Source organism: Ailuropoda melanoleuca, chromosome 3 (assembly GCF_002007445.2).
Source record: "Ailuropoda melanoleuca isolate Jingjing chromosome 3, ASM200744v2, whole genome shotgun sequence".
Taxonomy (NCBI): Eukaryota; Metazoa; Chordata; class Mammalia; order Carnivora; family Ursidae; genus Ailuropoda; species Ailuropoda melanoleuca.
In genome coordinates this window covers 3,833,148-3,850,569 of record NC_048220.1, presented here as the reverse complement: position 1 = coordinate 3,850,569, position 17,422 = coordinate 3,833,148, and the positions used below count along the sequence as shown (strand labels likewise).

Below are 17,422 nucleotides of genomic sequence, written 5' to 3'. Positions count from 1 at the left end.
CCGCCGCCGCCCCGGTAGCCGCCGCGCCGGCCTCGGCCCCGCGCCTCGACGCCGCCGACGGCCCCGAGCACGGCCGCCCCGTCGCGGTGAGTAGGGCGTGGGGAGCAGCCCCTGTCGGGGAGACGCTACTCCTGAGGCCTCCCGGCCGCCTGGAGGCTTCCCCGGTGCCCGCAACTCCTCGGGTTTGGCTCAGGGGAGGCTGACATGGCTGGGACTGAGAGGTTGTCATCTGCGGGAAACGGCCCTGTGGCATTCACTTTGGGAGAACAGTACCGTAAGGACCGTACTTACATTAAGGCCACGGCTGGGGAGGCTGGGGAACGGTGGCTGAAAGGTGGTTCTTCCACGCTTGATTCCGAATTTTTGATAACTTTTCTGGGGAACAGACTGGCATAGAGTTGCCTCTGATAGTGGACTGATTTATTCTGCGAATATTTATAAGGTCCTTGCTCTTTGAAGAGTCAGGGCTTACGTATGGAAATAAGTTGATCCGCAGTTGTCCAAATTAAACTGTTATGAACGGAAAAATCCAAAAATCTTGGGAAATCGTAGTAAAAGGCATAATACTGCTCATTGAGTTGCAAAGAAAGTATTGCTTGTTTAGGCAGCCAGAAATGTGTGAACTTGTGATTCCAGCAATATTGTTGACAATTTCCGTTTTCGTTTATAAGCCTCTTGAAAATCTCTGATGGTGTTAGAGAATTTGTTGGGTAGAGATTTACCTTCCTGAAACTGATTTATAAAAGGAAGATAATAAGAATTTGTTGTTGTTTTCATGGTAATTTAAAGTTTAAAACAAGTGTTACAAGTCTAGTTTGTTCTGTGTGTTGTTTAAATTTGTGCCTTTATTACCTCTCACTAGGCTATTGCTGTGCTCTTCCCTAACTAGTCTTTGGTCTTTCTTCCTCTCTAAATGCTGTGCCCCCACAGGTCCAATGCTTTGGTGGAATTCTTTTCCTTATTCTCTCCTACACGGGGCTGCTGGACATTTCATTGCTTATTGTACGCACTCGTCCAGTCCTCTGAACCTCATTTTTTCCGCCTGTAAAGTGTGGATGTTGTCCAGCTTCTTATCCTCTAGGGTTCTTACAAGACTCCAGTGAGTGCGAATGTGGAAATATTTCATAAACAGAGACGCTGCTGCCCACAGGACCCTTCTCCCCTTTCAGAATCCTGCCATCCTTCAGGTCATCTTCCTCTTCTTTAAAGCTAGTTTCTGACCACCCTAGCCCACAATCGGAGTCTTCTTTGTGAAAACATTTAGAAAAGGTATGGTCTGTGCTCTTTATTTTTAGCACATAGTGGTGTTGCTTTAGGTCATGTCTTGCCACCTAGACAGTAAGCCCTGGGAGGCAGGAAGGAGTTTGGCTCTGAGTCCTGTGCACAGCTTAGGCCCTCAGCACGTTTATTGAGTGATTGGTATTAAACTTTGTAGTACTTCACTCAGTGATCTGTCCTCTTATGCACTAACCTCGAAAAGTAAAATGGCTTAATTTCATGAGCCACGTTTACTAACAACTCCTGTTTTAAGGAAAGCCTTTAAGAGTAGTGGGTGGTCATTCCAATTTAAGTAAACAATGAGAGCTCATAAAAATCCTAGTTTTAAACTCAAATAGTTGCCTTGAACACCCTGTAGAAGGTATATGAGTAGTGATTCAATTTGTTTAAAGAGAGTAAGAGCTTAGACCCTCTATGTTATTTTTAGTCCTGATTTACTAGAAAGAAATGAGGCACGCTGTTTGAAGAGAAATTAATTCTGAGTGTGTTAGAACTTGACTCTGGCTTGTCAGTCATTCCTTTGGGTGTTAGAGCCCGATCAGATGTGCCATGTTATGTTGATGTCCTCTCACATTAAACTTTGACCCATGGATTTCATGAATTTAAACTTCAGAGTGGAAGTACTCTTCCGCCTCCCTCTTAGGAAGGGGGACCCTTTTCAATTCAGTCTACAACTGATTCTAGCTGAGCTCTTTGGCCTTGGAATGGGGTCGTAATAACAGAAGATCAGTGTCACTAAGAAAACAGTGTTGTTTTAATGGCTTACTCAGTTCAGCGAGGAGAGCGTCCTTGCCTGGACAGGGCTTTGGCTTGGAGAGAGAGCACAGCTTTGCACAGAGAAATGGAGAGAAGAAGGTGCCTCTTAAACATTGTTATTTTGGACAGTTCTATATATGTACTTGATCTAATTAATATCCCTTACATAGGGAATATTATTAGTTCTTTTTTTCCCCAAATGTACTATAATACTGGTAGGCAGCTGTTTCATCAGCAAACCATTTGTAAAACTGAAAAAGGATCAGATTTACAACAGAGTTCACCTTCAGGTTTTTTCCTTTCTTAGGATGTCCCATCACAGGAGTCGTAACCTCTGTCTGCTTATTCTGTTGGAGATGGATCAGAAACAGTGCCTCAGACTTTTTTCTATTCTAGTTGTCAAGGAATGACCTTTTTGGGTTTCTTTATACTGTATGTGTATTAAAGACCAGATTTTTTTTTTTTTTTTTTAAGATTTATTTGAGAGAGAGAGAGCGCGTTCGCAAGCGGGGGGGAGGGGCAGAGGGACAGGCAGGGAGAGAATTCCAAGCCGACTCTCTGCCATCTGCAGAGCCCAGTGCAGGGTTTGATTCCAGGACCCTGAGATTATAACCTGAGCTGAAATCAAGAGTCGGACCCTCAACCAACTGAGCCTCCCAGGTGCCCCCAGGATTCTATTCTTTTCTTTTATTTTTTAATTCTATTTATTTGAGAGAGAGATAGAGAATGAGCAGGGGAGGGGGGCAGAGGGAGAGGGAGAAGCAGGCTCCCCACTGAGCAGGGAGTCCGAGGTGGGACTCTATCCCAGGATCCTGGGATCATGACCTGAGCCGAAGGCAGACACTTAGCCAACTGAGCCACCCAGGCGCCCCCCAGGATTGTTTTCTAATGACATTAAGATTGACTTCTTTTGGGATGCCTGGGTGGTTCAGTCGGTTAAGCATCTGCTTTGGCTCAGGTCATGATCCCAGAGTCCTGGGATCAAGTCCCGCATCGGGCTCCTTGCTCAATGGGGACCCTGCTTCTCCCTCTGCCTGCCGCTCCCCCTGCGGTGCTCTCCCTTTCTCTGTCTCCAACAGATAAGTAAATACAATCTTTAAAAATAAAAGATTGACTTTTTATTAGGAACGCTAGATTATAGAGAATTATCCAACCACTTTATACAAGCATGCATTCTGTAATGAAAATAGTCCTATACAATAGCTTGAACATTTTCTTTTAATAAAATGCCATAAAGGTTTATGCCTCATCTCTTTATCCACCATTGTTACACTTTTGCTGCTTATTCCTTAAGTAGTTGTGAAAGTCTATGGAGAAATACGACCGTTGTCTGCCAACCATTCATGGAAGTTGCCTTCCTTGCTTAGTTTAGGTGTGAAATCTTTCCCTTTCTCTCTCTCTTTTTAACTTTTTATTTGTACATAATTTAAAACTTAGAGAAAAGCTACATAAAAGTACAAAGAGCATCTGTACATCCTTCACTTAGATTCTGCCCATATTACCATTGTGCCCCATTTGCTTTAACTTTTGCAACACACGCTCTTTTTTCCTGTCCACATCCATCCACCCATCTCTTTCTTTCTCTCTCTCTTAAAACCTTTGTTCTGTGAACTACATGAGAGCACCACCTGCAAACCTCCCAGCTCTCTACTCGAGACACCCCAGTGTGTGCCTTCTAAGAGTTAAGAAACATGCACAGCATTTTAATAATGATTTTGTGGACCAAACTGTGTTAGAATTATGCAAATATGGGGCACCTGGGTGGCTCAGTCGTTGAGTGTTTGAGCGTCTGCCTTCAGCTCGGGGCGTGATCCCGGAGTTCTGGGATCCAGCCCCGAGCCCCACATCAGGCTCTTCCGCTGGGAGCCTGCTTCTTCCTCTCCCACTACCCCTGCCTGTGTTCCCTCTCTCGCTGGCTGTCTCTCTCTCTGTCAAATAAATAAATAAAATCCTTAAAAAAAAAAAAAAGAACTATGCAAATAACAAATTACTTCTAGGGAGTAGATATTTCTGAACGTAAAACAGACATCGTACTGTAATCATGTGGGATAGTTTTAGAGAAAAGATGAGTAATGTGGCTTTAGGATCCCATTTCTTCCTATAACATCCGGGACCTTGTCCTGGCACTCTTTCCTTTTTTTATCTTTAGTATCCCCTTTCCCACCCGGCCCTTTCCTTCAGCTTGAAAACATAGGCAGTTATTTTCCTTTCTTTTGTCTTTTCTCACCCTCAAAATAGTATTCCATCTTTTTCCTTCCCTTTGCCCTTTCGCCTTGAACTTCCCATTTACTCATGAGCCCATTGTAATCTGCCTTTTCCCTCTTCTACTCTTCCGAAGTTGCCCCTTTAAAGGGCACCAAAGATGGAATTGCCAAATTCAGTGGCTTCTTAGTCATCATTCTTTCTGACTTCCTCCTTCTCAAGGCTCTTCTCTTACTTAGCTTCTACTCTCCTCTGATTCTCTTTCCAGCTTTCTGTTTTTTTCTCAGTCTCCTGCTTTCCCTTACTAATTCATGCAACTAGTACCTGAGTGCCTACTGTGGGCCAGAGGGGTTTTTAGGCCCTAGGGATACAGCAGTGAACAAGATAAATTGAAACTCTGCCTTCGTGGAGAAAGACATTGATAATTTTAAAAATTAATTTTTTTAATATGACGATGCTAAGAAGAAATGAAAAGAGTAATGTGATACTGGTTGACTTACAGTAGCAGCTTTAGATAAGATGCTCTGTCTTTATTTGGGCCTGATTGACAGGAGGTCATCAGTCAGCTTAAGTCTCAGAAAAGAATATTCCAGTTAAAGAAAACCACTAGCACAAAGTCTCTGAGGCAGGAACCTTCTGAGCTTGTCTGAAGAACAGAAAGGAAGTCATCATGGCTGGAGCCGCATGGCAGGTGGGCAGCTAGTAATGAGAGGTAGGTAAGAAGGATCAGATCAAGTGCACTGGGAAGCAGTTAGCCGGATTTTAAGCAGAAGCATGACTTGTGGGTTGTTACTTTTTTTTAAAGATTTTATTTATTTATTTGAGACAGAGCACAAGGAAGGGCAGAGGGAGAAGCAGACTCCTTGCTGAGCAGGGAGCCCAATGCGGGACTCGATCCCAGGACTCTGAGATCATGACCTGAGCCGAAGACAGACGCTTAACTGACTGAGCCACCGGGCGCCCCCATGACTTAGTTCTGGTGCTAGGTGGAGAATGGGGTTGGTGTGCACAAGAGTGGATACAGTTAAGGCTTTCATGGTGGTCTAGACTGGGGCTGGAGGTGGCCGTGGCAATGGAGAGGAGATGAGTTTTGTACAGCTCCCAAAGGCAGAGGTGACAGGGCTCAGTGATGGGCCAGATGGGGGGGCAGGAGGGAGATGGGAATTGAGGGGAATTCCGAGTTTTTTGGCTTGTGAAACTTCCTTTTAGATACCAGTATTCACCAGGTTGTTCTGTCCTCCACTTTTTCCACTCGTGTTTTCCTGGGTCATGTCATTGTTTCATGGCATCATCTACCACCTATAATAATAAGATTCTCCAAATCTTTCTTCCAAGTTTCAGATCCGTATTTCCACCTGTCCTCCAGACCTTTTCCACTTTTATTTCTCACAAATCCAAAATGGACTCTCCCTTTTTCCAGCCAATCTTATATTTCTTCTGGTTATTTTCCCTAGTCCAGTCATCCGAAGCAGAAACCTGTGAATAGCCCACTCCTTTCCTACACTTCCAGCTTTCCACTGGTCTGTTCAACCATCTGAGCTTCTAGGAGCCAGGAATTGTGGTGGTACTGGACCTGTGTCATGCAGCCACATGGGGAGTAGGTGATAAACTAGTTATTGCACAGCTGTGTTGAGGGCTGCAAAGCCTGTGGGAATACTGGGGAAGAGATGCCCCTTGGGTGAAGTTTGGAAGGCTTTAAAGACTTGAGTTTTAAACGAGGTATTAAGATTTTGCTAGATGCGTTGCCTAAAAGGTGTTCCATGGAACATTAATTTCACAGAATATTAGAAGAGTTCTAGAGTTGGAGAAACAAACAGTTCCCTTTATTAGTTTTCTGAACCTTTAAATACAACTAATATGCATGGGGACTTGAGCTCTTATCACGGGCACCTAATAGGATTTTGATCCCTTTGGGACACTAAGCAAAAGCACAAAATTATGACAGTAAGTAGTTCTTTGCATTTGGGGCTTCAAGTGTCAGAAGCTAGAAGATGAAGCTAGAAAGGTAGGAGTCATATCCTAAAAACCTGTTTATTTGATTCTGGGCATTTGGACTTAATAATTCTTTGCAACACTGTGAACACCCTCAACACATTTTTATGTTGTCATCTAAAACTTCATCCCAAGTTTTTATGCTTATCAAAAAACATAATGCATTCATTGTGTTGATCAGCTGTATACTTAATTACTGTAACTCGATTTATTAAGTGAAATATATGAAATATGTGTATGTAACAATCTTATAAGTGCTACATATATTCAATATGAATCAACTATTTTAAAAAGAGAAAAGACAGAAAATGCTATTTATAGTTTCAGGGGATGTAGCTTTCAGAGAATTATAAATATTAACATTTAAAAATAAGATGGTTACATCACTTTTTAAAATGTAGCCTGTGGAATCTGAATACCTTAGCAGTACACTTGCATCAACCATTTAAAGAAAGCTTTTCTTTCATAGAAATTTTAAATCCTTCCTTTTCTTCCTGCAACTTGCATTTCTTTGACACTTGCCCCACATAGTTTTATTCTAACATAATCTATGTTTTTTAAAAAGTCTTTTTATTTTATCATTCTAGTAAATTTCTCGGCAACAAAAAAAGGGATAAAAATTGAAACTAAAAACTTTTCAATTTACTTTGACCATAAAGCTCTATGGATATTTTTCCTCTTTTTAAGAAAGGTTGATTTATACAAAAGAAAAATATATGTAGGATTTATAAGAGTGTGTGTTACATGGTTCTTACTTCAATAAGTTGAGTTACAGTAATTTAGTACACAAAAAACAACAAATACATTATAAATTTTTATAAATAATTGTTAAGCAAAAAGAGCACAAGTTTATTAGAAATGCCTCCCTTAGGGGCACCTGGGTGGCTCAGTAGGTTGAGGGCCCTACTCCTGGTTTTGGCTCAGGTCGTGATCTCAGATTGAGCCCTGAGTGCTCAGTGTTGAGGCCATTTGGGATTCTTTCCCTCTTCCTCCTCCCTTCCCCTACTCTGCCCCTCTCCCCTGCTCTTGCACGGGGTCTCGCTCTCTTTTTCAAATAAATAAATAAAATCTTTAAAAAAAAAAAAAAAAGAAATGCCTCCCTTAGTGAGGTGGATGTCTTCCCCCTCCTCAATTTGTTCATGTAACCATGGGTGAATAGTGTTGATAAAATGAGAATTCTCAATTCTGTTCCTGTTTTTCGTTTTTATAAATGTAAGCCCCAGAAATCCTTATTCACATTAATGCAAAAGAAAGGAAGAAATTTAATTCTAGCATTGTTACTCGCTGTTCTTGAAACCTGAGTTGTATGCCAAAAATTACATGGTGATCTATCATCAAAAATTAATTTACTAATTAACCTCATGGTATTGGTTAGGTACTCTTTCAATTTTACTGGAACCAAAGAATTAGAAGCCATCTTGGATCCCAAGAGTATAATGCTAAGTGAAATAAGTCAGAGAAAGACAAATACTATATGATTTCACTCATATGTGGCATTTACTTATTTTTAAAGGATTTTCTTTATTTATTTGAGAGAGAGAGAGCATGAGCAGGGGAAGGGGCAGAGGGAGAGGGAGAAGAAGACTCCCTGCCAAGCAGAGAACCCATCACAGAACTTGATCCCAGGACCCTGGGATCACAACCTGAGCCAAAGGCATACGCCTAACCCACTGAGCCACCTAAGTGCCCTGCATATGTGGAATTTCAGAAACAAAACAAGCAAAGGGGAAAAAAGACAAATCAAGAAACAGGCTCTTAACTATAGAGAACAAACAGATGGTTACCAGAGGGGAGGGGACTGGGAGGATGGGTGAATTAAGGTGTTGGGGATTTAGGAGGGCACTTGTGATGAGCACCGAATAATGTATGGAAGTGTTGAATCCCTACGTTGTGCACCTGAAACTAATATTACACGGTATGTTAACTGGAATTTAAATAAAACCTTTTAAAAAATGAGAAACCATCTGCTTATGAAAAGATTAATCTAATTAGTCATTCACTTACTCATTTACTGAGAAATATAACAGAAGGCTTTATCAAGTCTTATCGATTGAGTATACCTGTTTTTCTTTTCTTAGAGGTACCTTGTTTAACCTGATATTCTCAAAACTGGTTGGGCAAATCAAAATGCTGTTCATTCAATACACTTTTGTCAATACAGTGTTTTTGGTAAAATACTTCTTTTGGCTTTAAATATATTTTCATCAGAACCTTAGAACTGTGACTACAACTTGTTTAATATCTGGAAAGTATGGAAAGCATCTACCATGTAACATAACTGGCAAAACCAATCTTTATTGTCAGCTTAATCAGCCATATCAGACTCAGCTTTCTATCAGAGAAAGTTTGACTTTGTTTTTCAAATACACATCCCCATGACTACCATCTCACTTCTGAATTCTAAGGGGGGGGGTTAAAGAGCTTGGAGCCTTGTTGTGAGTTTTGTTACCTGCATCAAACACCACACATTGCCTTCATATTTTTTACCCTGTCCTCTGCTTTCTCATGGAGCATTCCTTCAAAGAGCTGGTTTGATTACTTGAGGATGGAAGAGTGATATCTTTAAATGGAAAATATCACAACTTCAGCTACCCACTCTATGGCGTATCTGAATTTAAAGCATCCTAACAGACCGGACGTTGACCATTTCAGTGCTCAGGGCCCTAAGGTCAGTGGAGAACTGTTGTGTCTGGCAGAGCAGAGCAGCAGGAGAGACTTGGCGCATTGTAAACATTTGGAGCAGCATCACTGCTACCAGGTCTAGTGGAGCGACTTGTCATTGACGTGGCATCTGGTACCATGGAAATGAAGCCCATGTGCCACCCTCTCAAGAGCCCCCAGATACTTTGAATGCAGGTCTTTGACAATGGCCTAAAATTCTCTTGGTGTCATCACGTGTCTTTCCCCAGTCTTGTAATGTCTGCAGCTCCTCCTCATTCAGAATTTCGCTCTTGTATCTCCTTTTCCAGGACTCCTTATAGTTCATTCCTCAAGCTGGGCTGGCGCTCAGCCTCTGTCAGAATAACCACGTTGAGCTTTAATTCATGTGTTTGCTGCTCTCCAGTAGGCTCTGAGCAACCTGAGAGCAAGACCCAGAGTTTAGCACCATACCTGCCACCTGTCTGGCCATCAGCAAGCGTTTATTCAGTGAATATTAATGACACTGGATGGAGCTCTGAATTGGGAATCGTTTGCTGTATTTTTTTTTTTTAAGATTTTATTTATTTATTTGACAGAGAGAGAGACAGCCAGCGAGAGAGGGAACACAACCAGGGGGAGTGGGAGAGGAAGAAGCAGACACCTAGCGGAGGAGCCTGATGTGGGGCTTGATCCCAGAACGCGGGGATCACGCCCTGAGCTGAAGGCAGATGCTTAACTGCTGTGCCACCCAGGCGCCCCAGTTCGCTGTATGTTTTTAAGCTGGGATCATTTCAGAAGTGAATTTGGCAGAGGTAAGACCTGTAGGTCCCAATTTGCACTCCCATGTGCATTGCAGCATTGTTCACAGTAACCAAGAGGTAGAAGCAACCTAAGTGTCCCATCAGCACCTGGTAGATGAAGAAAATGTGGTGTGTACATAAAGTGAAATATTATTTGACCTTAAAAAGGAAAGGAATTCCTGTCCTGTGCTACAACATGGATGAACCTTGAGGACATTATGCTGTGAAATAGGCCGGTTGCAAAAAAGGCAAATACTATATGATTCCACTTACTTGAGATATCTAAAATTGTCAAACTCTTAGAAATAGAAAATAGAATGGTAGTTGCCAGGGGCTGAAGGGAAAGGGTTGGGGGAGCTGTATATTGGATGTAGAGTTTCAGTTTTGCAAGATGAAAAAAATTCTAGAGATCAGTTGCACAACATGTACCGGATATTTAAAAAAGGTTAAGATGGTATATTTTATGATAAGATTTTTGAAAAAATTAGCTACAGGATAAAAGCTTTGATTTTATAAGCCATATACCCTGAAAACTTTCTAGAAATTTTAATGGATTCTTAATTAAAGGCCTGTCTCATTCAAAAATCAGTCAGAGAGGGGCGCCTGGGTGGCTTAGTCAGTTAAGCGTCTGCCTTCAGCTCAGGTCATGATCCCAGTGTCCTGGGATGAACCCCATGTCAGGCTCCCTGCTCAGTGAGGAGTCTGCTTTTCCCTCTCCCTATACCCCTCCCCCTGCTTGTATGTGCGTGCTCGCTCTCTCTCTCTCTCTCTCTCTCTCTCTCGCCCAAATAAATCTTTAAAAAATAATCAGAGAAAGATGTAATAGATTCTGTGATTCTCTGCTTAAATGTAAAACGAGGAAAAAGTCATATTTGTGTATCTGTATTGCATCTTTATTTCTCTATAGTTACAAATAAAAATTTGTTAATCTAAACAAAACTAAAAAAGACAGTATGTCTTCCCTATCTTTCAGGGAAGGAAGGCACTGCTAATGAGAAAGAAGGTAGTTCAAGATTTGCATGCAAAAGGGATGAAGCTGGTCATGGACCTGGATCCAAAAACCTGAATGCAGTGACACTTTTGGCCTAAAGTAATTGTACGACTTTAGGCATGGCACTTACTCTCTCTGCTCTCCAACTCCCTCGTCTTTAAAAGATATTAAGAAAAAAAAATCTAAGAGACTAGAGATTGTAAATTAAGTGGAAAAAATTTACTTCAAACAGAGAACCCAATCTAGCAAAGTCTAGGCTCTGGGGCATGTGGTTCGGGGGAGGAAAAATAGGGTGATTCTTTTAAAGCCAGAAGACCACAGACCATCTCTTCCCTTGCTGGGAAAGCAAAGACTCTGTGTTCCTGATTGGCTAATGATAAACAGGACCTTTCCATTAAGGAAGCCCTGGGCTGCCTGGGGGCGGTCTGCTGTGTAAAGGGGTAGCCAGCCTGGGATTTGGCCTTTGGCTGCCTGGGGTACTTAGATATGATGTGCCTGTCTTAGGATCATGGCATCCAGTCAGATCTGCTTTGATCTAAGGAGTCAAGCTGCTCAGGTCCAAAGAAAATTTTAAAAGGACCAGACTCTTTAAATATGTTGTCATTCAGTCCTCACAGCGGTCTCATAGGGTGGATATTACTGTGGCCAGTTTTACTTGTAAGGAAACTAAGATTCATAGGTTAACTTGCCAAGGTTGCCAGCTCAGTGGTAGGACAAGAATTCAAACCAAAGTCTAATACCAAAGCTCTTTATCTTTCCACTGTGCCATTTAGGTTCTGCAGATACCATACATGGGAAAGAACTTTTCAAAAATTAGAAGGCTTTTTAGAAACAAATTGCTGGTTAATACATGATTTACCGTAGCACAGTTAATACAATATTTAGGATAGTGAAGACACTCTCTGTGGCATATATTTAAGAATTACTTGGGGCACTTTTTAAATATACATCTCCTGCCTCCTGATGCCCTCCCTCCTCTACCCATCCCCTGACTTTTATCCTTAATCACTGCTAAAATGAGTTCCTGTTACTGGGGCACCTGGGTGGCTCAGTTGGTTGAGTCTCTGACTCTTGGTTTCGGCTCAAGTGGTGATCTGAGGGTGGTAGAATTTACCCCGGAGCTGGGCTCCATACTCAGCGGGGAGTCTGCTTGAGATTCTCCCCCGCCCATGTGCACTCTATCTTTCTCTCCTCTCTCTCAAATAAATAAATCTTTAAAATGAGTTGTTATTATTGATGGGAATATGTCATATCCCTTAGTTGTTGGGGAGTCAGTTAAATGTTTGGCCTCAGTTCTTCACTCTGTGGGTCATATTATAAACCCACACCCTTGGCATAGCTTCATAGCAGACAGAGTATACTTCTTTCATCCCTTGATTTGGGGCTTGGACATATGACTTACTTTGGCTAATGAAATATTGAGAGATTAAGAGGATGTATTGTATTTATGGAACAAGAATTTTTAAAAAGATTTTATTTATTTAGTAAATAAAAGATTTAAATAAATAAAAGATTTTATTTATTTAAATCTTTAATCTTAATAAATAAAAGATTTTATTTATTTATTTATTTGACAGAGCGAGAGAGGGAACACAAGCAAGGGGAGTGTGAGAGGGAGAAGCAGGCTTCCTGCTGAGCAGGGAGCTGGATGCGGGGCTCGATCCCAGGACCCTGGGATCATGACCTGAGCCGAAGGCAGATGCTTAATGGCTGGGCCACCCAGGCGCCCCTTGGAAATGTTTTTAAAATATTAAGTATATGTGTGAACTGTACATATGAAATAGGAGTGCTTTTCCCAAAAAGTAAAGAAAAAAAGACAGAACAGATGGAAAATAGAAAAGAAAATTAGAGGAACAGTGTAGGAGGTCCAACATCTGAATAATAGAAATAACAGGAAGAGAGTAAACAAGGTAGGAAATGATTAATAAAATAATTTGAGGTCTGAAGAACATCCGTTGCCAGATTCAAAGGGCACGCCGTGTGCTCAGCACTGGGGAAGAAAACAGACCCATACTGGTCATAAAATTTCTGAACATTGGGTTTAAAGAAAAGATTCTGCAGGCTTCCAGGGTAGGGTACTAGGTCACATACCAAGAATCAGAATTGCTTTGGACTTCATGGCAGCAACATATGAAGCAAAAAGACATTAGTGCAGTGCCTTCAAAATTCTGAAGGCAAATGATTATCAACCTAGAATTCTAGACCTAGCCAAAATATACAAGAATGAGTATAGAATAGTCGTTTTCAAATGTAAAGGTTTTTAAAAATTTAACTGCCACACACCCTTTCTCAGAGAGCTACTGTAAGATGTACTCCACCAAATTGAAAGAATAAGTCCAGAAAGAGTAACACATGAGGCACAGAAAAGACAAGACTCAACATAGAAGGAAATGAGGTGGGAATCCCTTGGAGGATGACGGAGCGCTCTCAGGACAGCAGCTGTGCACCAGATGTGGATGGAGCTGAGCCATCCTGCAGCTGTGTGACCCAAGAGATAGCCAGCCATCACGAAGACCCCCCACTTCCATCGGGCCATCTTCTTAAACCGAGGACAGAACGCCCAGGACAGCTTGGTCTAGATTTTCATCCGGACCCGGCTTGTCTTGACCATGTGCTCCCAAGGGTCTCTCCCCTGACCGCTCTCCTGAGGGCATGTGCATCCCTCACAGAAATTCTCAGCTTTTCCCTGAGAGCTGGAGGCAGCCCCTTTCTTCTGACCGTCCTTCTGCTGCATGTCCAGTGCCTGGTCCACACCTCAGTCTTGCTAAAAGTGCCCAAGTATGAAGAGCCCCGTGTTTCCTAAGACGCACTCGTGACCTTGCTTGCAACTTCCCCAGAAGGGGCCTTGTCAACTCCCAGAGAAGGGGAAGTCAGACCACTACCCGGAGACTGTTCTCACCTCCTCCTGGACCCTCTGTCCAGCGGGGCAGTTCTGCCCTCTCCTTGCACTGCTAGTGTGAGCTTGCCCTCTGTTTGTGAGACTAGGGCAGCATATTGTTTGGGGCTAGATTATGTGAGGGTGGTAGAACTATAAGCAAAGTCAAATAACACGAAATCAGGATATTTGTTCTCTCTTGTGGGGTAAAGAGGGAGGGTACAGGAATTTATAAGGAGAGCTTCTCAGGGTTAGTGTATATGAATCACTCAGAGACCCTTTTAAAATGCAGATTCTCAGGCAGAGGTGGCTGTGACTGAGGTTCAGCATTTTTAACCTTTCAGGTGCTGCCAGTTCTGTTGGTCCTGGGACCACACTTTGAGTGCCAAGGTCTAAAGTGTTTCTTAACTTGAGTGGTTGGAAAATGGTGTTTGCTTCATTATTATTCTTTGCACTGTTATGTATGCATATATGTATGATACCTTTCACAAGAACAACAAAAATGTTCATTGCTAAAGTGAAATATGAGAAGGATGTGTTGAGCAATAAGCCAGGAGACATAAGCATGTCAAATCATAAAAACCTTACATACCGTATTAGGGTTCTCCAGAGAAACAACCCGTGTGTGTGTGTGTGTGTGTGTGTGTGTGTGTGTGAGAGAGAGATATTGATTGGTTGATTAGAATAAGTTGGCTCATTCAGTTATGGAGACTTGCAAGTACTAAGATCTGCATTTGACAGGCTGGAGACTCAAGAGAGCCAGTGGTATAGTTCCAGTCCACATGTTGGCAGGCTTGAGACCCCGCAAAGAGCCAGTGTTTACCGTTTAGTCCAGAGGCAGGAAAATCCTCATGTCTCAGTTCAAGGCAAACAGGCAGGAAGAGTTGCCTCTTAACTCTGTCTTGTTGTTCTAGAACGTCCCAACTGACTGAATGAGGCCCACGTAAATCAGGGAGGGCAATCTACTTTATTCAAGCTACTGACTCAAATGTTAATTTCATCCAGAAGCACCCTCACAGACATACCCAGAATAATGTTTGGCCAAAGAAATGCTTGGACACTCCGTGGTCCAGTCATGTCAGTGCCCAAAATCAACCATTGCGTGTACCATGGCAAGGAGCTTGCACTTCTTTCTGTGGTGTGTACTGTGGAGAGCCAGTTAGAGGATTTAACTAACAGTGAACCATTGAGTAAATTTGTGCCTTAGATAATCTTTGCGGTGGTGTGGACGATGGATTGGGGGTGAGCGTAGGTAGTAGAGAAGGGCTATTTTATTGGTCTAGGCAAGACACGATTCGGAGGAGTTAGGCAGTGGCAGCATGGGAACAGTGGAGAAGGCCGAGGAGATGGTAAAATGAACAGGATATGGTGGTTGGTTGATGAAGGAATAGGAGGATTGGGGGATGTAATCAAGAGTTTCTGATTTCTGAGATTCCATTTCCTGATCCCAGATCAGGAGAGCCCCTGCCAGGCTAGGAGTTGCTGGGAAGTTGCTTTTGGCCACAAGGGCCTTGTTAGTGACCTTGCCAGGGAAGTTGCAGAGGAGTGTGGGGGGGGGGGCTCAGATGTGGAATTAATCCATAGCCCCAAATATGCAGCAGTCTTGAGCTGCAGCCCCTTTGGAGCTCTGCCTACGGCGCACTGTTAATGTTGCACTGATCCATTTATAGTTTCCACCTCAACTTGCCTCAGGTTGTCTGTTTCACCTCAAGGTTTTTAGTCAAGAAAGTTGAGAATCTGTGTTGTAAGTGGATTGTGTGGTACAACGTGATCACATGCGTGCAGCCCATCTCAGTCGTTATGTGTTCTGAGGACTATGCCAACGTTTTGTGTGGCAGGCCGCCAGCCACCCCCGGGAGCCGTGAAACTGCGGGGCGGGGGGTGTAGCTCAGACCTTCAAGGCTTGTTAAGACGTGAGCAGCTGTCACTCCCAAATTCATTCCACACACACACACACACATACACACACACACACACACACACTCTCATGCACTGCTTCTGAGCTGTAGTTACCACCAATCCTCCTCCTCTTTGCTCACTCTCCCCAAGCCTTGGTTCCCTTCGCTGTGAAATGGTGACAGCAACACCTGCTTTGCAGAGTTGCTCTGCCTGGCACAGAATAGGTGCTTCATACATGGCTGCTTTTGGGGCTCCTGGGGGGGCTCAGTCAGTTAAGCATCTGCCTTTAGCTCAGGTCATAATCCCAGGGTCCTGGGATCAAGTTCCTCATCGGGCTCCCTGCTCAATGGGGAGTCGTCTTCTCCCTCTCCCTCTGCCTCCCGCTCCCCCTGCTTGTGCTGTCTGTCTCTGTCAAATAAATAGATAAAATATTTTTAAAAAAATGGTTGCTCTTGTTGGTTTAGGAGAGTTCCTTTTATTTATTAATTTATTCTTTTTTGTTTGTTTAAGTAAAACATGGGGCTTGAACTCACGACTCTGAGATCAAGACCTGAGCTTGATCAAGAGTCGGATGCTTAGATGGAGGCAGAGCTTTGTTGGCAAACCTGCCCGGCTTTTTGAGGTTTAACACAAACCCCCTCAAGTTGCTGACAATTGATTACTTCAGACAGCTGGATTCAGTTTTGGTTTTCCTTCTGAGCATTGACCAAGACTCTGCTTCCTGGAACATATATGCTCTCTTGGTAGCATCTCTCTGAATTCAAATGAAGTCTTGAAGTGTTTAAAATGTATACAGGCAGAGGAGTTAAGATGGCGGAGGAGTAGGGGACCCCTTTTTCAGCCGGTCCCCTGAGTCGAGCTGGATAGGTACCAGACCAGCCTGAACGTCCACGGAATCAGCCTGAGACGCAGGAAGATACATCTGAATCTCTACAAATGAACATCTCCAGTGCTGAGTATTGAGGTACGAAGCGGGGAGCTGTGAAACGGCGCACAGATATCGGAAGATAAACGGAAGGGGGAGGGAGCCACCGCGTTGGGGCGCCGGGAAGCGGTAGCCACCTGCACGGGGGAGCGGGCGGACTCGCGGACCTGCACCCGCGAGAGAGAAGACTGAGACCGTGAGCCAGGGAGCACGCGCCACCAGACTTCCCACGGCACTCCGGAACTCCGGTCTGCTCACTGAATCCAGACTGAGACTGGGAGCGCACGGGGGCGGCTGGCAGCGTTAGAAACACAAAGGACAGAGACGCGCCGGCCCTGGAAGTAAGGGCTGGGACGCCGGGTGTGGGGCGCAACATCCCGGGACGCTGCAGGGTTGAGCAGCACCAACAGAAACAGAGTTAAAGTGGCCAGAACATCAGTGGAGAACGGTCCGCGATCCCTCTGTTCTGAGACAGAGGCTGAGATTCCGCCGCTGCTGCTCTGACTCTCAGAAGAGGCACAGCAAACCGCCAGGGAAAGCCGCCAGAGAACAAAAGCCTGGAAATATCGGTTCACAGTGTGCCCACCCCCATTCCCCCTCGCAGGTGACGTGGAGACTCTACCCAAACAGGGTCGCCTGAGTACCGGCAGGCAGGCCCCTCCCCCAGAAGGCAGGCTGAAAAATCAAGAAGCCAACATCCCGGCCGCCTGGGTGGCGCAGTCATTAAGCGCCTGTCTTCTGCTCAGGGCGTGATCCCGGCGTTCGGAAAGGAGTCCCTCATCGGGCTCCTCCGCTGGGAGCCTGCTTCTTCCTCTCCCACTGCCCTGCTTGTGTTCCCTCTCTCGCTGGTTGTCTCTTTGCCACATAAATAAATAAAATCTTTAAAGAAGAAGCCCACATCCCTAAGATCCTTATAAAGCAAGGGTGCACGGCCTGGGTCCTGGTGAATCATTTGGGCTCTGGACAACCCTGCAACCTCTCCTCATCAGAATGACGAGAAGGAGGGGCGCCTGGGTGGCACAGCGGTTAAGCGTCTGCCTTCGGCTCAGGGCGTGATCCCGGCG

The 17,422-nt window shown here is 44.0% G+C and overlaps 1 protein-coding gene across 1 annotated transcript in view; it reads left to right on the top strand.

Annotated features, from left to right (window-relative positions):
- Positions 1-2: 2 nt before the first annotated feature.
- Positions 3-17,422, top strand: part of MAML1 (mastermind like transcriptional coactivator 1) — a gene marked incomplete at its 5' end in the record, with an annotated part of 46,516 nt that continues 29,096 nt past the window's right edge. The window contains one exon of the mRNA XM_011227382.3: positions 3-86. Within this exon, the coding sequence (XP_011225684.2) occupies positions 3-86 (84 nt within the window). The remainder of the gene's footprint in view (positions 87-17,422) is intronic.